Source organism: Lepidochelys kempii, chromosome 3 (assembly GCF_965140265.1).
Source record: "Lepidochelys kempii isolate rLepKem1 chromosome 3, rLepKem1.hap2, whole genome shotgun sequence".
In the NCBI taxonomy this organism is placed as follows: Eukaryota; Metazoa; Chordata; order Testudines; family Cheloniidae; genus Lepidochelys; species Lepidochelys kempii.
Window position 1 is genome coordinate 77,070,818 of NC_133258.1, and position 22,902 is coordinate 77,093,719.

A 22,902-nucleotide genomic window follows, 5' to 3' on the forward strand; every position below is an offset into this window, starting at 1 on the left:
GCCATCCATTGTTAACCTGGCTCGTGTCTGTGGCTCTCTGTATTCAAGGGGAAACCTTCCTTTCTGTTCCATGTAGTCGTGACTGCTAATACAGCGTGTGCAGTGAAAATGAAGGAATGCGTTCAAATGAAAACGCTCCCTTCATTTTTTCTTAAAAACTTGGTGGTGGAATAAAAAAAATCTTTCCCCCACCTTTCCCAGATACTGGGGGGGGGGTGTGTGTGTGTGGGGGGGGGGAGCTGATGTATGGGGAAAGCCATGCATGTTTGCGTTTGCTGCTTAAAAATATGCTAAGAGTGCATTGCTGTGAAGTCCAAAAGTGCCTGAACAAGTAAATCTATTACATCCTCAGTTCGTTAATTAGGATGCACGTCTCTCCAGCAGCTAAAAAATTAATTACCATCTTAAAATGTCATTAATCATCGGCGCAGCAGAAACTTGGTTATAAATCTGGACTAAGCTAATAACAGACAAGGGGGACCTACCGTTTTTATAGCTTGTGGGAGTGGAGTGCAAGTGGGCCGCGTTGTGTTTTCTTTAACTGATAACATCAACATTAATTTTAGTACTTTGGCAAACGTTTAAAGGGGTGGACCGGGTTACTGATTTGTCAGCAAATCTGCAATACTTCTGTGTACCGATCTGGTGGGGTTGGTCAGGTGTTGCAGGAGGCTACTGCTTTCCTCTCACCAGATTGCAACAGCAGGACGACTCTGGTGGCCGACAAGTCTGAGGCGTTAGCAACGATTCACCGAAAAATGTCCAAGGAATAAAGTGTCAGGGACCATATGTCACATGCCGATTCTACATTTCTCTCTGTTATCCTTGTGAGGGAAGCGATCAGGAAGTTAAGCGACGTAAGGCCCATGATATACAAGCTCTGTAGTCAGTTCTTAGTTCTGTAGCTGATAATGGAAAGAATTGTCTTAAATTGTTGTGGTAAAAATGTATATCCCAGCAGGTGGCAGCTAAATGGAACTAGATTAACTTTTAGTATAAGAAAAGGACATAAATATATGCTCTGAAGAAGAAAGACCTTGGTAATCAGGTAAAAGGTTAATCATTTAAATGTAATCGCTTAAGGTAATTCTTTAAATACACAATTTAAACGAATCCCCCTTTTCCTAAGGAAACATTATTTACATAAGATCATTGTATACACAGGGCGGGCGCGCGCACACACACACACACACACAATTAGTAGGCTTTTAATACCCAGCATAGTTTTTAATTAACTTATGCAATGTCTACTTAAGTTTTTTTTTTGTAGCTGAAACATGTATTTTCATATCTGCTTCCCTGTGCGCTGGCCCTGGATACTAAAAACATGTAGCTACCAGGCTCCGTATGGTGAAGTTGAAGAACAAAACAAGACTTATAACAAGAAACTGAATATTTCAACCCTATTGTGGCGGATTATTGGTATGTGGAGGATAGGATCCCAGTGGACACCAGCTTCAGCTAGCCCTATATCAGAAAAGGATTGAATAGCGGGGTTGACAAGCATTGAAAAGACCAGCTCCCTCAGTAAAATACTGTATAATTAGCCGTGTTAATCCTTTAGATGTGTACAGTACTGGGAACGAAAATGCAATGAGGGGTGCTATGGCGCTTTTCAGTTTCCATACTAAAAATAGTTTAGAAGAGAGAGTTTTTTAAAGGTGTTTAATAATGGGGAAATGAAACTGAAATCCTCTTAACAGATGGGAATCTGGAGGTGGTGGAGTTTGAGGCTTTAGCTAATTATATATTTTATAAATGGGTTTTAGCCACCAAATGTAGGCAAATTTTTTTTGTTTTTTTTTACTGAGTTTTAAATATTCGGTGGCTTGCAAGACATTCCTTACCAGAAAGTAAGGACGCCATGTAAGAATTCTGAGTTAACCACAATCTTCCTTGAGAAAAAGATATTTTCATAAGATACTAGAGAAATGTATGGTAGGACATAGGAGATATTCAAGGCAACCCTGTGAAATACCAATAAAAACACAGTCCAGCCAACATAGTACAGAATAGAGTGTATCTTTAAAAGTGTAGATAAAATACATTAATTCCCTTTCTGTATTGGGAAACTATTGGAGGGGGAAAATGTATTTTGACACCTAAAATCACACACGGCTTAGGTAATATAGCTCAACAGCAATAAGGCTTAAGTAGTGGTGCTCTCCGTGGTGCTGAAAAGGGAATGCAGCCCTCCTATCGACACCGTATTTCAGCAGGACAGGTCCAGTCACTGTCCATGGTGGTGAGTGCTGTCAGGTTAGTGTTGGACGGTTATTGAGAGTGAAAAGTTAATTTGAGTGTCATGCGTGTGCACAGGTTTTGGAATGTAGAATACTGAATATCTAATTTTAAAAGCCATTTATAATGGATGGTTTTGAAGTTTCAGTGATTGTATAAGATCCTTGGCAAGTTGGGAATTTTGTTAGGATTTTTTTATATCAGGTAGCTGCCTATTTGTCCAGGTAGTTTAGAAAATAAGTTTGGATAACAGATGGTTAAAATTGTTTGTTTTTCATTTCTTGATTAATGCGCTGCATTTACAAAAGAAGACAATGAATCTTATAATTTCCCATGCTTTTTTAAAGTTCATTCTATAAATAGTGCTACATTCTGATAATTCGCAACACAATGAGCATTTGAAGATACCTAACCTCCGCTAATTCATCACTGTAGCAAAATTAAGAATGCTCAGTTACCACCCAGGTCAGTTTTATTCCTCCTTGGACCAAGATAAGATATGAACAGATAGATCAGAGTAAATGAAACAGCAAATACATGAAAGAATACCTCAAACTGTACATTTTCCTGAGAGTTATTCTAAATGGGAACTGAAGGAGTCGCTAGATATCCTTGCTTTTAGCACTAGGTGTTCTTTTTAGAGTACTCCAATAGTCAAATCATTTGACTGAATTCCCTGCTAGACTGCAGAACTAGCCATTCATGATACTTATTTTTGACACTGCAGTTATGCCTCCATTTTAAAGACAAGAAATCAGTAATGTTTAATAATCCCCTCGCAGAATATTTTATCAGTATTTTTACAATATAAGAAGATATGGGCAGATAAAATCAGGGTAGAAAGTTATTGTGAATTGTTAACACTTTTAGGGACACATGGTTTCTAGAACATAGGTAATTTCATTTTAGTATCACTTATTCTGCATGTCTAAAGTATGCATAGAATTATTAAGAATTAATCATAACTCATGTCTGTGTTGTTACACTCCTGATAGGTCCAAGAATGTGTTTCTTCAGTCTGACGTTCTGTAAAGCCAAATCTATGCTGTCTTTATCTGTGATAAAAATCTCTCTCATTGAGATTTTCTTCAGCACTAAAGAGAGGGCAGAGCCCAGGCAGACTACAGTTTAATCTGCCTTCATTTTCCTTGTGGGATACTAGGAATGGTCTCTTAATATCTATAATAAAAACCTAAAATAGCTTCAGTGAAAGCTTCACTTTCAGATTTTTTTTTAAATTGCTGTCCATTCTCGACCAATGTGTTTTTAATGAATGCACATAGGAGCGAATATACAATTCAAAGTATCTTAATTGTTTTTCCAAGGAAAATCTGAATGTTGCTGAAAATGAGTGCACCTTTATATGGAATACAATAAGAAAAAAAAGTCCAGAGCTGTTTTAAGATGCAAACTAAATGTCCCAGAAGCAAACTAGCAAGCACTGTTATACTTACTGAGGATAGTGGAATATTATGTGTATTTAGACTACACTCCCATTTTAACCATAGGTCTCGCTATGCAAGTATAAACAGTAGAACCTTAATAAAATCACAGTGAAAGAGAGTTTAGTACCAAAGATAGGCATTTTGGACTGTAGCATATGAAACCTGTCAATCCACACACCCCCTCTTTCAAATAACATTGTCGTTTTAAGCAAACTGAGCGAAATGAATATGTAGGACTTTCAATTCAGAATTAGATTTATTTATTTTTTTAACACTGCAAAATTGTTCTGTACTTTGCTAAAGCTTGGATGTTCAATGATCAGAGTCCCCTACAAGTTGCCGAAAGACAGTCAGCATACAAGTCATGGCGTTTACATTAATAGCATTAAATGTGCATAAGTATTAGAAAGTGAATTAAACTATAGGGACCTTTTTAGCCTAAGCCTTAGCCGGATACCCTTCATGACATACGGTCACCCCTTGTAATACCTCCTCTTGCAGAACTCTGAGGCTAAGTGATTTCCACCCAGCTAGTCGGCTGTTAAAATTCATGAACTGATTTTTATAGAACCGCGCGCGCACGTACACCATAGCTGCCCCTTTGCAGGAAAATAGCTATTGTTGAAAATAAACAAAAAATAATAATTGTACGCACGTCAGTAAAACGGAGCTGATTTTTCAACAAAGCGAGGCGATCAGGTCGGTTGCATGGCAGAAATTGGGAAGGCTGTCTGGCAGGCAGCCGTAAGAAGCGAAGAGCTATCTCAAATTTTCTCACTTAATCTTGGCTTCACGTCAGAAGCTGTGCAGCAGTGCAGTAGAATGGGAGCACAGCAAAAGCTTCGCTACTAAAACGCCTGGAGCTCGTTGACTCTCGGTATGTGGCGATAGCTCAGCGATTTCTCGAGCTGGATTACTTATTGATTTCCCTCCTTTCTTGCTTCCCAGGTTTACCCGGCTGGACATTGTGTGTGTTTGGATTTCGCGAGGATTCTCCCTTGACTAACATGGATGTCCCACCATTCCTTGCAGTTGAAGGTTGCTCCTTGGCGCAGTGAATGAAGAACATGCAGGGATTGCTAATGGGTTTGGGAAGCGTAGACTCTCTCCTCTCTCTGTGACCATGCCGTGATCGTGTCTGAGGGCTAACAGTCTACGTATCCTCATTCTTACCCTACCGGGGAACCTGACGCTTAGAAGGGGGAAGTAAGGCAGCGCGTGTGTGCATAGAAACACCATGAAGATTATTTCCCCGATTCTAACTAATCCAGTCTTCAGATGCACCATTAGACTCCTTCTTTGCTTTTTGTGGATTGGATATTCGCAAGGAACTACACATGTGTTAAGATTTGGTAAGATTTCCCCTGCACTTTACATTGTGTATTTCAAGCTGAATAGTTATATGCATGATTATGTCAATAGGTGGGGAGCAGGGAGAGATACGAGGCTCCGGGGGATGCTTTTGGAGTCAGTTACCGAAGACCCTCTTTATTTTGTGTCCGCATGGCTAAATTAATGTTTGGTTTTTGTGTCGCCGATTATAGTAATAAATAATCATAGGAAAAAAAATGACTGTCAAACGTGCTTTCCGGAAGCTCTGCGGGGTGATCAGAGCTTGTGTGGTTTCCTCGTGCTGTGCCTTTTTTGTTTCCATAGCAGTAGGAAACGCGGCTAAAATAGCTGTTGATTAGTTAACAATCTGACAACGAGTTGGTGAGTTTCGACCTCCAGCTTTTCCATGGCCCTCTCTGAGTTGGAGCGTCAGGGCAGATTCAATATTAATGTGACACTGGAAGAGACCTTCAGTTCTGTTGTTCTTTTAGTTTACTTTAGTGGGGGTTCCGCTGTAGTAGAACAGATTCTTTATCAACAATTAGTGGGATACCAAAGGGGCATTGATGCAGGGCTATGACACATTTCAGAAAAGCTCCTCTCATCAGGGAAAATGACTTGGTCATTATTTCCCCTGTAAGACAAAGAGACTGGGAGATGTCACAGGCAGATCAGTGAAAGCAAGCGTAGCGGTGTCCCAGATCAAAGAAATACTCAGCGTCTCGTGGAAACTAGTATTAGAAACCGGGAGTGACATTTCTGGTAGCCTCCCACATATAGGGTTGCTTCAGGGGAGCAGAAGCAAGAGGAATGTTCAACAACAGCTCGAAGCTCATGTTGTTTCTTGCCATTGGGGCAGACCTGGGCATGAAAAGTTCTGTTAAGTAAGAGTTAAGGTGGTGAGAATTGCGAAGAGCACTGATCCATTCAACAATCGCCAGCCTAAGTGGTACTAGCTTAGTGTTTGTGTGTGACTTACTCTCTCAGATTGTACACACGTTGGAAAAGTTGCCGTGCCAAACAAGCCCATCCTGTGTGCCAGCTTGTTATGTATACAAAAGAAAATACTGCTTTTTCTTTTCTGTAGCTTCATTTTTACACTGTAGCAACTGCAGGAGCCATAAATAGCTCTCGTTTGCTTGGGAAAGGTAGAATGTCTTGCAGTTCTTCTTAAAAAAATCATTTTCGTGTTGAATGGAAGGCTGGTAATGATTAAGAAGGCGACTGGTTGCTATTGATCTCGTGCGCTGAATTCCTAGTGTACTTTCTTTTGCCTTCATCTGGTCTAAAGGTGGTGCTTAAGGCACGTTGCTCTTAGCAACCATCTTCAGGAATGCTTGTTTCTTTGGACACGGCTAAACAGGTCCATATATCATCGCGGGGTTTATTTTGCATTGAATCGGCTCCGTTGGCATTGCAGTGCAATCATGCAAGGGCTGAATGTCGCCTGGCGCTGCCCAGTTATCCGTCTGTACCCGAAACAGGTTCACAATTGTTGCTGAGCGTTGGTATCTGTGCGTTTGAATTACTTGCAGAGGTAGCTATGAAAACAAGCACCCTTCCACTCCCACCATCGCAAACGCTGATTTGAGGGGTAATTGAAGCTGTCCTCGTCAGTAGCCGCATCCTTGTTGAATTGTGAGGCTGGAACACTTATTAGAATATCATTGATCAACCAACCTGTGTTTTTATGTTAGAAAAATAACAATCTTAAGGTCACAGCGGGATTTTATAGGGTGCCTTTTCCAAAGGGCTGCCTCTTGGCAGCATATAGTGTGTTTTTTCTAGACTAACTTCCTTTCCCAATCTGTCTCCCGGACATACATCTCGGTTTTGGGGTTAGACTCCGATGGCTGGTGTTCAAACTGGTTTGCTGCAACAAACTAGAAAGACACTTTGGAAGCATTTGGTGCCTTTCTGTGCTTAAAAAGTCACCTTTTCTCTCGGTCTCTGCGGGTTGGGGGCGGGGCGGCAAAGTTATTATTTTTTTTTCTCATGTGGAGTCCTGGGAGTGAGGGAAAGGGCTTCTTTTTGCTTGTCAGCGCGGCCTGTTGCATGTCTGTCGTTGTGATCGAGTTTAGCTTTTAATTTCGTCCAGGAGTAAAACTGCCCTTATGCCCAATGTGTAAGAGAAGGGCTGTGCGCTCCCAGGAGGGTCAGATCATTTGGCTGGGGGAAGCTGGAAATAACAACTGTGTAATGAAAACCTTGAATTATTGTAAGTGGTAATCCTATCGCGCCCCCCGTTCCCACCGTGCTACATGCCACTCCGAAATGCCCTTGCTACTGAACTGATGGGTTGTCTCTTGTTGCCCATCGGAGTTTTCCATGGGTCTAGCCGGGAGCGCAGAAGATTCCCTTTAAAAGGCAGCCTGCCAGCCCCCGCGTTTCCTTCTTCGCTGGCAGCGCTATGGCAACAGGGGAGATCTCGTAGCTTGCCAGAGCTCCAGCCCCCTCATTCTTCCTGTGCAAATGAACCCACGATAGGGGTTGTCCTTCCCACGTTGTCCTTCCCACGGCTGTGCCACTGTTGGGACTAGCCGGCGTGTCCTGACAGCCTCTCTCTCTCTCTCTCTCTCTCTTCAAGCTACTTTTCAGCAACAGCACAGGAAAGCCGAATGCCCGGGTTATTTGTCATAGGCAGACTTATTTTTATCCACGCGCTTTGGATCGAACCCAGGAATGGCTGATAACTAACTCTCTAGTAGCCTTAAGTCAACCTACCCTTCACCCGTCCAGTCCAGTTGCAGGAAAAATGTCTGCGTGGATTTCTGACTCCTGTTGCTGGAGCAGGACCAGCTAATATTTTGGCACCGCAATAAAGCGATCCCTTATAAATGGCATACAGCCAAATCTCTCGTTGCAGTTCCTGAATACTTTCCTATACACAAGCCCAGAAAACAATAGGCACGAGGCATGCACCCATGATAGTCATGAATTTGAAAGAGAATTAAGGCAAGGCACTGAAAATAGTATTCTGATTATAACAGGAGGGTCTAAATTTAGAATAAAAGGAAAGGTCAGGATGGTGTCTTATCATTTGCATCACTGTTGTCTCTGCTGTGTTAAGTCAGACTCTGGCAGAAATCCATACTTTTGCTCTTGGAGTTATACAAAAGCAGAAATGCCTAGGTAAGTCGGTCCATGGATCACTTTTTAAATTTACTGTTGACTTATAAGAAAAGCAGGCCCTATAACCTGAAACAAATACATCTCTGTAGACATCATTAAGCCACTCCATAAATCAGTCCACCCTCACCACCACTCATGATGGTCTTTCCATCACTATATTTTTGTTTGCCCACAGCAGCCTAATGACACGCAAAAGTGGGGTTACTGTGTTAGTGAGAGCTCCAGACCAAAGCATTTCAGGACCAAGGTAAGCAACTTTGGCTAATGCTGAGTTTAGATGCACTACTACTGATTCTTGGATTTTTTTTTTAAATGTCCACGATATTTTCCTAGTGCATAATCACCTCTCCAGTCTCCTCTTCAAAGCACCACAAGCTGATCAGAAGCAAGCAGTGTTTAAGAACTGGAGTCCTCTGGTTCTAACAAAACAAAACTGGACAAAGGCGCTGGGAGGTAGCAGGAATCCTGGTGTAAAAGCAGCACCCAGTAAGTACTGTTAGTACTAAGAGGTTAATGATGACAACTACATACAGTTTATAACAGTGACAATTCATCACTCTCCAGTGTGGTATGGGACAATAGAGCATTTAAAAACATTTGGCTACTTCAAGTAACCTATTTTAGATGTTTTGGGCATTTTAAAATGCCTCATCTTATTTAAATTGCACCTTTCAGGATTTCTAATTCATGCTAGGCCCTTGCTATATTTAACAGCAGGAATCTGAGGCCAGACAGATCCCGTTTTCTCTTTGTCCTGGTAGTGCATGGACATCATCAGCGTGACAACTGGCTGGAATCAGGAGAACAGAATTTGGTCACTAGGAATTAATTTACGTTTCCTGTAATTACAAGTGTTGTCCTTGAATGTATATTGAAGACACAAAGCTCTGAACCGTGAGTGGTCCCTTGACCTTATGTCACTCCCTCTCTTCTCTTTATTTTCAATGTCACTGTAAAAACAATCCTACAAGGAAATGAAATCACAAAATGCCACTTCAACATACACAAAAGAAAGGAAGGCTGAGAATCGGGACTACAACTCCCTATAGAAAGTGACCTTTTGTTGCTCAGATGTTGTGGATGTCTCCAATAAAAAAAGATTTCAAGCCTATGGGGTAGCTGAATATTGTGAGTTAGTTACTCTTCTAAACTTACTTGCACAGATTCTTTCCCCTGAGGGTGCAATAGCAAAGGAAGGTCCAACTCTCTAGGGGAATGCGGTGGAACTGTCAGAACTGCAAGAACTTCAGGTTGAACTCTGAAAAGCAACTAAACTGAGACCATCTCAAGGAAAGCATAGGAAATATTGATCCGTTCCCTTATCAGCTCCTTCAAGTATTACATATGCCTGTTTGCCCTTCATCAAATTGGAGAAAATATGTTCAGAAAACAACTGAAAGTGGTTTTATTGTCTTAAAAAAAAAAAAGAAAACTCACCTTATTTTTGGTCTCTCTTCTAATGGCTCCCAGTGACAGGAATGACTGCACAGCAGGGGCTTCTTCAATAAAGATTTGGCATTTGGGCTTCATCGCTGTTGTTGCTCTGTTGTGTTCATTCCCACTGAGCCAAATGAGTCTTTTCATAGAAACTTTTAGCATGTGCCTGAATAAGTAAGACACTACATGGCCAGCAGCTGGAATTCACTCCTAATGCCATCACGGATGGCCAGTTATGTATTACTGACCATTTTGCCAGACCATCATTAAAACTAGCAAAGACTCTACGTAGCATACAGGGAAAGCTGGCTTTCTGGACACTGAGATCATATAGTTTGCAGGCTCCCCAGACATACATTTATACCTCTTGGGCAATAGTGTTTTATTACTTTGTACTCTGTGTTAGGCATCTCAAGTGTGGAGTTTCTTTCCATTTGGTTCCTCTTCCACCGACATGACTGTACATTGCCATTGCAATCCCCAAACTGGGAAGGTAAAGTCAGACTGAGTTTAAGTGGAAGGATCTAGTCTATTTACCCATCTTTCTACATGTACTTAATCTATGCGTGTGCACATGTGGGGGGCGAGGGGGAGGGAGAAGAGAGGGGATATCTGCCTTCAGATCAGGGAAACCGTGAAATCTGGAAAAGAGCTGTCGGGTTCAGCAGCCCTTAAAGATTCAGGACTGCTGTATTTCTTTGCTTATTGGGAGCTAGTGAAAATTTTACTTGCCAAGGGCAAGGAGCCTTCAATGTGTATTAAAGTCCTCAGAGCAAGGTATTCAAAATCTGTCTGAAACACAACAGCAGCAGCAGCAATCTTTGGAGGAAGAGTAAGGTTAAGAGCCCCAGGAAGAAAGGAAGGAGGTGAGAAGCATTGTTATTGACTGGTCCAGATTAAACAGCACAGAGGAAGATTTCAATTTGATAACGTCACAGCCCTTCCTGTTTGTCTTTGCTGCTTCTGCTGACAATTTTGTAAGGTAATTAAACTGGCTGGCTGAAGTCACAGTGGTCACAGGGCGATAAAGACCATTTGGATTTAATGGAATTTAAAAACAACAGTGCACTGCACACAACTCTTACAGAACAAGAATTTTAATGACCCATTCAGGGTGCTGACTAAATAGAATGTCCTGAACGAGTTTAATTGAAAGGGCAAACAAGATTAGCTGTACACAGTCTTTATTGCTGTAGATAGGGGAATTAAAATGATCCTTTTAAAGGACTCATTATTACATTATCAAGATTGAATGCAGGTGAAGTAAGCTGTCTTCGATGTTGAGCTTTTGAAATATCCCTGGATCCCTTTACCCCACTGTTTAGAACCAAGCACACTGGTACAAGAATTTGCACACAACTGTGCTATGAATCAAGTGATCAGAAGTATAACTTACTTTTTTATTGACTGTTACTGATCTTTGGAAGTCATGGAAAGTTCAAGTAATGCTTTCAATGTAAATGTGCTTGATGAGTGAAATGGTTTCTGTTACTGGAGATAAGAAACCAGAGAGAGATTTATTTGTCTTTTCTAAACGTGAATACTAAGGATTTTCCTTTTAACAAGGAGAAAACCCACTCCCATCAGAAACTAACATGTTTTGCAGTCAATGCAAACAACTGCAAGTCTTATGTCTCATATTTAGATTTACATACCTTGTTTTTCATAGTTTTAATCTTTCCTTCCCTTAATATCTTCTACTGAAGCTATTAATATATGTTCAGTTAGTAAGTACCTTATTTTCATACTCTCCAATCTGCAAGGCAAATTAATGTTGGCTGAATATTCTTATTATACATGTGCTGTAATGCATGTTAGAAGACTAGATTAAACAATGCACAACATAACATTAGGTCACATTTGAACTGAAACTTGAGGAATCGGAGGTCAGCGTGATGTTAAAGTGCTTGCAAATTCCCATTATTTTGTACTTTATTATTTTTTGACTATTTTGTTGTTTTAGATCCTTTGTGATATGATGTATAGTAATAATAATGTTAATAATAGTGTTATGTTTGTAAAACAAATTTTAATTTCAAAAGATTCAAAGCATTTTGCAATCGTATTTAAAAATTACATTGTATGTAGTGATCACTTTGTATGTCACTGGAGTGCAGCCTGCGTTGACTGAGTTGATATTTTAACAGCATACAATAACACTAAAGCAGTTCAGGGCAGTAAATGAAGACTATCTTATTCACTTGAATTAATGGGGAGATTTTATTTAGTCGGGAATTGGAATACACGTATTTGAACGTGACAAAGACATCAGGCCTGCCATGCAATGTGTTTCATGGATCTTAAAGTTGCCAAAAGGCACTTTTACATCTCATCCAAAAGTCACACTTGGATCAAAATCTGCAAGTAAATAGCAAGGTAGTTTTGCATCCAAGTATTACCTAAGAATTCTTCTTGGGTGAGCCTTCACTCTTCTATAGTAATTTTTGGGAATCCATTCTGACCGTTCTAAGAGAATCTCATAGGCTTAGGAGAGAAATTTCCAGATTCTTCAAAAGGTGCAGAGCTTTTTCTTCCTGGTTAGTTTTGTTTAAATGAATACACAGTAGCTGCATTTCCCACTGCATAATGTCAGACCCATAACTGGATGTCTGTAGTAAGTTGAGGGGTAGTTCAGCATGTAACTATACTGTGATCTTTGTAGAAAACACCATGTCAGCATCCACACAACAGAAGCTCATTTCATTTATTGGGTCAACAACATTGCAAATTTTTATAAGCAGCAGCTGTCTAGTTTTGGTTATCCACATTCTGCCCATGACAATTTGCCTCCAGTTTGCTACATTTGATATTCTTCGTGTTCATTCCAGAACTCTGTTAAACTTGTTACATTTCACCACAGAGATGATTGCATTTAAAAGGTAGGTGAAGCAAATCCTACATACTTGTTTTTAATTTTTTTGGGATGAAAACCCCTGCTTAAAGGAAGATTTTATTACTTATTATGGTTACTAAAACAACTTAGGGACACATGCACTTTACATCGGGGGCATAACACATTTTCCAAATATATGTGTTTGTCATTTATTATATAATATAAATATTAAATATGCCATGTTCCCCCTCCCCCACCTTTTTGCTGTTATGGAAACAATTTATTAGGCCCATTCTGCAATCATTTATTACACAAATAATGCAACTGACTTCAACGTATATGAATAAAGATTAACAGGATCAGATGACTGATTTATACTTTTACACAGATTATAGCAGTAAGCAGCAGTATGTCTTACTTGGCCACAAAATAATCTTAAAGATGAACTGCAAAGGAAAGAAAAATGGGATTGCCTTTTTTCCCTATCCTTTGTTTACAAAAAAATAAAAATATTTTTTACTTCTTTTTTGCAAGGTCTTGGACTTCCTAACTTTGATGGGGAAACTCCATGGATGACTGGAAAACTAATCAGTTTATGACCTCAGATATATGGAGAAAGTGAAATCGGAATGAGAGAATGTGACTTTTTTTTTTATCAGACTATTTAAAGCTATTTGTTTTTGTTACACCTACTTACCTCAAGCTCCCTAAGGGGGGGAAAATATTTTAAAGAAAAAGATTTTTTTTTAAACATTCAACAGCCTTGTCTTTAAATTAAAGGCTTGAAAAAATTGGAGCTGAGACCTTTAAGTAGCAAAAATACCAATAGGACTACTAATGGCAGTAAGCACTACACCTGGTAGTAAGTGATTGCAGGATCAGGCCCTGGATTTATAAACTTGTTCTTCCCTACTCCCCAGTGATATAATAAATGTTTATTACTTTCAACATAACACGTTTGAATGTGACATGCAAATTAGAACCTGCCATTTACTGGACTAATTGAGATTACTGGGTGAGGACCTGATTCTGAAGCCCAGAGAAAGAGAGTCCCCCTGAAGTCAGTAGGACTATGCAGCTGAGTAAGGGCTGTCAAACTCACCCTATAAAATGCAGTCCTGTTTTGGTTAAGGCCCCAGTTCAGCAAGCTGTCTCTAATCAGCAAAGCACTTAAGTATATGCCTAACTTTAAACATACATAAGTGCTGAATAAGAATAGTATTTAGCATATATTTAAGTGCCTTGATGAACTGGGGCCTAACTCTATGGCAAAGCTCCAACTGAAGTCAATGATTAAGTTCATACTGAGAAAATGATGTTTGGACAGCATGTAATCTTGATTTTCAAAGAAAATATTATCCTGTGTTTATACAAAAACAATGCTTTCTTTAAAGCTGTCTTTATAATAAACTGACTGCTGGTGAATTCAAAATACTGTTGTTAAAATATTCATTCATGTGTATATACACTCTAATAGGGAAAAAATCAAGTAAATTTATTAAGGATATACTTATAATTGAAGTTGCCATCCATTTGGGCTTTTATGGTTCTGCTATAGTTTATAACTGATATGTCTATATTTATACCGCTAGTTTAAAGTAACACAATTATGGTATGGCTATAGAACATAACATAATAAAAATAATCAAGTATCCACATTATTTTAACAAGAAATGTGTGAGGTCCACAGCCCACTGTGTTCATATTTATTAAGGCCTTCATCTTTTTTTTTTTTTTTTTTTTTTGCAACTAATCAACCGTATTGTTAAGATAATTCTAACTTCTACCTGAACTATTCAGATTGACTAAAAAACTGGTTATTTTAATTGGTGGGGGATACAGTACTGATTTATATTCATAATTAACTTTGCATCATCCATCAGCAACAAGCACCTTGTCTAGATTATTATAGAAATAGCGCAGTGCTGCTGGGGTCACTTTAGTGTGTCTTATTTTTTATGCCATAGCCATAGGTGTAACTATCAGTTGCATGCACCTTTTAATTTAGCCATTATTCACAATTACATTTTATGTACCAAATTTAGCAATAACTTAATTTGCAGTGTAAATTACAGGTAGGCTCTGATTTTGATTTTACTTTCACTGTTTTTACACAAGTGTAACTGCATTTAGTTTTGTGGGGTTACTCCTGATTTACATCAGAGTAAATGAAATCGGAATCAGACCTGCAAATTATAAGAGAGTTTTAAAATGAGTGTAAATTCACTGCTATGGCACTTCATGATTGTGAGAAACCACATTATACCGTGAGACCAAAGTCGATGAAAATTGCATCTGTTCACTCCAGGTCTCAACTTTGCCTAGAAATATTAGGGATAGTGTGTAGGCATAAGTGTAAACTGATTGATGTAGTTCCCTTGAAGTCAATGGAGCTATGCTTGTTTACACCAGCTGAGGATCGGACTATGTGTTTGGAGCAGGGAGTATGTTGCTCTATTTTATATTCTCCTGTCAGTTGTTTATCTTGCTGCATACTCCTTCTGCCTCCTTTGTGCATGTTTTACACAGTCACTAAATGCTAAGTCAGTGTAAGTTTATACTTCTTTGCCACTACCCCCACTATAACTGTTTTATGACCAATTTATTCCTGATACGTGATTTATAACACTGACTAAATTACTGCTGAATTTGGTCCACAGACTTCCATGGACTTAGCATCCACTGAGCAGCTGTGTTTACTGAATTTGTTCCTGTACATTTATATCTTTTTAATACATGTATAGTATACGCACGTGTGTGCACATGCACAGACATCCAAATTTTAAAGGTAGGCATGTACAACCAAATTTATACAGTTGCATGGCCAAAGTTTTGAACACAAATATCTGGCTTGCATGTACATAATATGTGTGCGCCTCCCTCCGCTCCATGACCAGTTAGGCATATAAATGGTCATGTGTGCACAGAAGCACTTCATTTGTAACTACTCATCAGTTACTTATATACATAATTAGACATGTTTAACAGTATGCGTGTACTTCTGTGTACTTCTGTGTGCTTCCCTTTGCAACTCTGTGTCTGTGTTCAGAATTTCCAACATCTGTAATGTAATAATATGTAGCACTTTTTATCTTGAAAGAATTATACAAACTTATTATTACTGATCTAATTAATCAACAGTTTGGTTTGTGATTTGTGCATTTTTTTTGCAAAGGAATAACTCACATTAATTTCACTGAGTGTTTTGCCTGAGTGAAAAAAGAGTTAGACTGGGCCTTGTGCAAAAAGTCTATAGCTCCTGGAAAAAAAGGTTTGCTGTATCCTAGTTTAATTGTACTTTTTATTTTTGGCATTTTTTTAATTGAATTACATATTGTGATACCCTATTCCTGTTCCAGAATTAAAGTCTGTGTGATATCCGTCTGTCCCTCCAGTTCAACTGTATTTTCTGCCCTACCTTTTACTGGATACAGAGATTGAAACTTTGCTATTCTCAACGACCCAAGCAGAAAGATGTCTTTGTCCAACCTGATTGTTCTTTGGCATGTGTGGGCTTTCCCTCAGCTCCCACTTCAAATAATAATACCCCCAAATGTGGTCAATTTCCTCTGTCATCAGTCTGGCAATTTCCTCTGGTCATTTTCCTTTGCCAGCTATCTTTAAGGTACATTCTTTCCTTTCAGGAAACAGTATTACAACAGGGACTATTTCACTGAAGATTGTAGGAGGTATGGACATGAATTTTGATCCCTTTTAATTAGTCTCTTTCTCATCTTATCTCTGTCTTACTGATTTAACAAAATATTTGTGCAGATTTGGGAACCCTTAGGCGTCATGGGATTTATGCCAGTGTAGCTGAGATCAAAATTTGCTAATTAACTCTGCCAGTTATCTTTGTTAGTCCATACAGCCAAAGAAGATGACTACGGACCTGATTCTGGTCTCACACCAGCCCAGATCAGGGGTTTCCCTTTGGATCAGATGGAATTTTAAAGTAGTGTGAGACCTTATACTGGTAGAATTTAATTTTATATATTTGTGAGGCTAAAGGGATGTGGCTTTTTGTTTGTAATATCATGAGATCTGAATGTGGGTCCTATTTATATATGAAGAAACAAAAATGAAAAAGATTGGATTGTGCTTTCATGTTTTCTGTAAAGCTGTCTAAGCAGTATGTAGTTCATTTGTGCACTAAAGTTTGTGAAACAAAAGTAAATGGCATTCAGTGAGCATTAACCAAAACAGATACTTAATTTTTTTTGGCTAAGTGTTTCTGTTGTAATAAATGACAATTTATTAATAGTTTTATAGATTTTTTTTTTTAAGGCCAGAGGGACCATTAGATCATCTAGCGTGACCTGTATAACACAAGCCATAAAATTTCATACAGTTACCCCTGTATTGAGCCCAATAGCTTCTGTTTGACTAAAGCATCTCTTCCAAAAAAGCATCCAGTCTGGATCTAAAGATTTTGGGGGATGTGGAATCCATCACTTCCCTTGGTAGTTTATCTCATTGGTTAATCCTCCTCCCTTTTTTTAAAAAAAAAAGTACCTGATTTCTAATTTGAATTTGTCTGGCTTTAATTTCCAGCCATTGGTATTGTTAACTAATATACCATAAAAAAGAACATTAAAGTCATGCAGCGAGACCTTAAAATATTGGGTGGGAAAGCTTCAGAGAATGGTTGGTAATGGTTTGGTTCTTAGTGATCGAATCTTTATTACATTAACTAGAAAGGTTATGCCTGCTGCTTTAGAATTGGTCTCTCAGTAGTAGTAAATGCCACTGGTTTTACTGACAATAACTCATATGCAATCAGACACTTCCTGTAGTATGTAAAATAAAAGTGACTAATATAGTCATGGAGCCTTAAGATTCCACATTGTCTGGAGCAAGAGAGTGTCTTTTAAGCAAGAACTCTGTGTTGTTCAATGACCTTTATTCTACAGGGCAGGAAATCTCTACATAAAATTTTACAGCTCCAGAATTCCACATTGTCTGTAACTCAAGGAGAAAAGCAAAAACTATATGTGAGAATGTTAAGAAATATGTTTTTTTTAGAATATAAGCATCTATTTACCTAAAATCAGCAAGATTATTTGTTCTTTAAAAGTAATTAACATTTTTATATCTGTTACATTTAGGCTTTGCATTTCTTAACGGCAACACACATATTCAACTGGCTATCAGATACATTCTGCTCATCTCAGCAATAGAAAGATAATCATATTCTTCTCCTGGAGTCTTTAAGAAATTCATAGAATAAGTTAAGTGTTATATAAATAATTCATTCTTTTTGCTGCACGTTACAGCACTTAACGAGGACCAATATCAGGACTCAGCACCTTAGGGAAGCTAATTTGTAGCATTATTACTGCTCTCATTTTTATCTGTTCTACGTTGTTTAGAGTTTTCATAACCTAGTATCTTCACAAAAGTCCCCCTTTCTCTGTGATGCCTGAAAAAAACCCTTCCCCTCCATACATATCACTTTTGGTGGCATGCCAAGGAGGACCCATAAACACTTTTTATTTGTCTTTCTGTCAAGAAGTACATAATGTAAGCATTCCTGTTTAATACAAAAGCTAGTCAGTTACTGTCACCTTGTCACTGTCACTCAAACAAATCAAACTAAACTTCAAATACTTTGTATCACATCTCCTGAAATTGGCACCTGAAAAATCACTGTATATTACAAGTTGAATTAAGCTGACATGTACAGCCAAATTCTGTTCTTCGTTTATATCACCACGTAAGCAAAGTAATTCCAGCTACTTCAATAAAATTATGCTTGATTTACACTGGTGTAACTGAGATTAGAATTTGGCTGATAGATTATGTGGGGAACCTCTCTTTGGTACAAATAAAAAATAGTAACTATTTAAAAAAGTGACCTGATTTTGGACACCTCAGTTATATGGTACATAATTTGAGACACTTTTTGGTGCCTGATTTTCCACTGAGATCCTTAAATGTGCCTGAAAATGGCCACTTGTCACCCCACTCTGGTCAAAGTTTTCAAAAAATTCTGGAATCAATTTGATGATGATCTGAGAGCATTGCTGGTATAACAGAATATAGATCAGCTTTTAGAGCTTAATGATGATGATCACTTATAAAAAGGTTGACAATGATTAGTGATAAAAAAATCTTTTATGAAGAGAGATTATAAAGATAGGGAATGCTTTATCTCAGAACGAAAATTAATAAGAGGAGACATGATAAAAGTACACAATAGTGAATGGTATAGAGAAGGTAAATGGGGAACATTCAGTGAAACTGAAGACTGGCAAATTTAAAAGAGATAAAAAGGAAATGCTTTTAATACACAATTAATGCACACTAGAGTGTGGAACTCATTGGCACAAGATATCATTGAGACCAGGGGTTTACCAGGATTCAAAATTGATTTAATATTTCTATTTCTATCCAGAGTTGTTCTTTTAAAAATTAAAACATGGAGAGCTTTGGAGATGATATAAATGATTGTGCTATTCAGCCTAGGACAACCTTTGGGAGTTAGGAGGAATCTTTCCGACTGGTCAGATTTTTCCATAACTGCCTTTTGAAAGTTTGAACATAATTGTACATAGTACTGATAATTAGGGCCATATATAGTCTTTCTAACCCTTGTCCATGTAAGGGACAGGCATTATTGCATTTTCTGAATGGAAGGAGCCAGGACTGGTGTACAGGAGAGTATACTGCACTTTACAAAGGGATGCAGCACTGTACGTGCTACCCCTGTGTGCTGGGGAACTCTGGGAGATGCATGTGGCTGGATTTCAATGATATTCAATGATATACATATAGTTTATATATTACTTTGGGATCCTTGAGGTTAAAAAGCACTACAAAAATGTAAAATATTACTCTTAATAAAGTTTGTTTTCAGATCCTGGCAGTGTCTATCATTCATGGCAGTAAACTTCAGTCTGCCCATTCAAATTTAGTATCAGGTCTGTGCTATGGATAATAATAAAAAATAATACAACAGAACTGCATTAAAAAGACATTAAAAGGTCTGTCTTAAACCTACCAAAGCAAGGAAAATTTCATTTAAGGATCAAACCAACATTATCTAGTCACAACAGGATATCATCTCCAGCATCATCCAGTTGTGACCTCTTGTGTCTAGATGCTGGAGATCTGATGCTTAGTTATGAATGTCTAGGTTTTTGTGACCTTCAGGCAGACCCTTACTGTTAGTTAAATGTTTTTATTGGAGGTTAAGGTAAAAATATACTGTGTTTTCATGCTAAGTACTGTAGATCACTTCACTGTGTCTCCTTCATTCTGTATACGCTTCATTGCTTTACTATAGCCAGCAAGAACCAGCTATAACAACAAAGAATTAAAAGCTACGTTGACCATCTGAATCATAGATATTGCCAGTTCTGACCATCTACTCAGCCTGGTGTAAAAATACCATAGACCTAAACAACAAAATGTACACTTATAAACATGAATAGAATGCTGGATCTATTTATTTCAAAAACTACAGGTATCTACCACTTGAGATAAAGGAGACACTCCGTTAACAGTTTGTGTTTGCTTTAGTTGGGCTTTTTATTTTAAATGTTGCCTGCAGGCAACCACGACAGAGCAACATAGCACAGGGATGGGTAAACTACAGCCCGGGGGCGGCATCTGGCCCTTCAGATGTTTTAATCCAGTGCTTGAGCCCCTGCCGGGTAGCAGGGTCTGGGTCTTGCCCCGCTCCGGCGCTTCAGCTGAGAAGCAGGGTCGGGAGCTTGCCCCGCTTTGCACGTGCTGTGGCTCCGTGCAGCTCCTGGAAGCAGCAGCATGTCCCCCCCTCCGGGGTTTATGTGGAGGGGCAGCCAGGGGCTCCACATGCTGCCCCTGCCCCAAGCGCCACCCCCGCAGCTCCCATTGGCTGGCAACACAGCCAATGGGAGCGCAGGGGCAGCGCCTGCGGACAGGAAAGCTTGCAGAGCTGCCTGCTCATGCCTTTTGTGTAGGAGCCAGAGGGGGGACATGCTGCTAATTCCAGGAGCTGCTTGAGGTAAGGACCCCCTGGAGCCTGCCCCAGCCCTGATCCCTGTCCTGCCCTCTGAACCCCTCAGTCCCAGCCCGAAGCACCCTCCTGCACCCCAGAGCCCGCATCACCCAGCTGGAGCCTGCACCCCCACTCCAGCACCCTGAACTCCTCATTTCTGGCTCCATTCCAGAGCCCACACCCCCAGAGGGAGCCTTCACCCCCTCCATACCTAGATGTGGCCCTCGGGCCAAAAAGTTTACCCACCCCTGATATAGCATCTCTATTACCTGAGGATAGGCACTAGTTGGCAATAGTCATGTATGCTCATACCTATGTGCATGCATAGGAACATATCTGTGCGTGATCCTGCAACCTTTATGCAGGAAAAAAAGAACTCCCCTTTGTCTGAGTAGTCTTTAAAATATAAGTTGGAAGAAAAGGAAGAACTGCCCAAGGCTAAACCTTTTAGTCTTCATGAAAGGACTCATGGGCTATATATCTGTTTCATGACAACTGGTGTGAAAATGGGATAACAAAAAAGATGTGAAGGTAGCAGAAACTGTTCTGCTCCAGCATGGTGAGGACTTCATTAGTATTTTCACAGACTTGGTGGAAATAAAGAACCATTCAGGGTCATATGAAAGTCAGCAGAAATCAAGTGAGGGAATAAATGCAAATTACAAAGAAAGGAGAACAGTTCTAAATCAAATGCTGACAGAAAGAAAAGCTAATTATAGTTGTCCTGTTAATAAGAAGCACACAAACACACATAAAAACTATTAAGAAATGTTTGGGAGATGGAGCTTGTCAAAAACACACCAGGATTAGAGGAGAGATGAATCAAGGGCCAAAGCCCACATAAAAAAAAAATCGTTCAAATCTTGAGGATCAACAGTGTTGGGGAAGAGCTAGGAGACACATTTGAGACTGAGCTACAATATACAAGATCAAATTCTCAAGTCTGCCAATTTTACTTTACATGTGTGGCACAAGGTGAATCCAAAGCAGACAGATATCACTATTGAGGCCTACGCCTTCCATAGGCATAAAGCCTCTGCCACTTTAACTTGTCCTGGCGCTGGGCAGCTCAGAATCAGGGAATTGCAACTGACTCCCAGAACTCCGCTTCTCCCTCCACTGCACTTTGTTCACTGGAGAATCAAGCCCACAATTCTTTACTGAGAAATGAAGGTAGGTCCTGACAAAGTAGAGGAGTCTCATTATATCCTTACTGGGTTAGGCCAAAACTCTACAACTTCTTACTCTCAAGTAACTTTATAGACATGATTCATAGGTTCAAGGCCATACGGGACCACTGTGACCATTCAATTTAGGTAATCACACGTTTTAAGCATTTGCAGAATCAGTGCAATAGTTTTCAAGCATAAGAACTGAGGAATGTGCCTACACAATTTAGTTGTTTAGGCGATGCATTAGAGACCATTCAGTTTTGAAGAAAAATCCATCCTGAGAAGCTTTTGAAAGAAGCCAAATTAAACCCTTCAACAACAGTCTTGGTGCCAGTCTAAAGGAAGCTGAACTTTTTTTCCTAAGTAACTTGTTAGAAAAATAGAAAAAGCTGTTAAGCCTAGTCACTGCATTAACTAATTCTGTTGGAGTTGAGCATCAAAGGAAATTCACTAGAAGTGCAGTTCCTGTATTGTGCTAGTGAACATGTGGATTCTCTACCAGAACTGTCTGAAGACAGTGACAGATTACTACATGCATTTCCAGATGTCTCAGAAGAGCTCTAAGATGTCTTATCTCAATATCAATATCATATACATACTTGCTGTGAACTAGAAACTGAAGAGAAAAGTAAATAAACCTTTATCATTTAGTAGCTCTGGCATAAACTTTGAAATTAAAAAATGCCTGTCCAACAAACCCTCCAAAAGAGAAAATATTCCATGATATAAGATGGACAGAAAATTCAAAGTGGAATAAATAAGCAGCCATCATTAATGACAGTTACATTTAAGGCAAATTATGATGTTCCTGCAAGAGTTAGTTGAACTCCTCCCTTCACCTCCAAAAAATCTGCATTCCTTGAAAATTAGATGCCTGTCACCTTTTGAGATATTTGAAAGTTAATTTGGTGTCACTACCACAACAGGTAAGAAGAGTATCTGAAATCAGAGAGTATTTCACAGCCAGGGAAAGATGACTAAAATTGGATTAAGGCAGAAAACTCACAGTAACCAAGCTTCCATTTCTTTTAAAGTGTGAGTCTACTCTAAAAATGGCACAAGTGGTACCACCTTAATCCACTGAGCTGTTCCTTGTTTGTATTCAGAATAGTATCTGATCACTTTAGTAATAAAAAGAAGGTTTTACTGCTCCTTATTCTTGCTAGCACTATAGTGACTACAGGTAGATGTGAGTGAGCTAGAGGGTAAAATTGTCGAAAGTACCTACATCTCATTTTCAAAAGCAATTTAGGCACTTAAGCATTGAGTGGGATTTTCAAAAGCTGCTGGGCACTGCATTACTACTGAAATCAATAGGAGTTAGGT

General features: G+C 39.2%; 1 protein-coding gene across 6 annotated transcripts in view; it reads left to right on the forward strand.

Annotated features, from left to right (window-relative positions):
• The window catches only part of GRIK2 (glutamate ionotropic receptor kainate type subunit 2), a 611,480-nt gene that overhangs the window by 853 nt on the left and 587,725 nt on the right, over positions 1–22,902 (forward strand). For 5 of the 6 annotated variants that reach the window (XM_073336875.1, XM_073336874.1, XM_073336872.1 and 2 more), the window contains exon 2: positions 4,635–5,038. In XM_073336875.1, the coding sequence (XP_073192976.1) occupies positions 4,924–5,038 (115 nt within the window). In that variant the 5' untranslated portion in view covers positions 4,635–4,923. Of the gene's footprint in view, positions 1–4,466; positions 5,039–22,902 lie in introns of those variants that run through there. The other variant, XM_073336873.1, reaches the window with a different exon arrangement.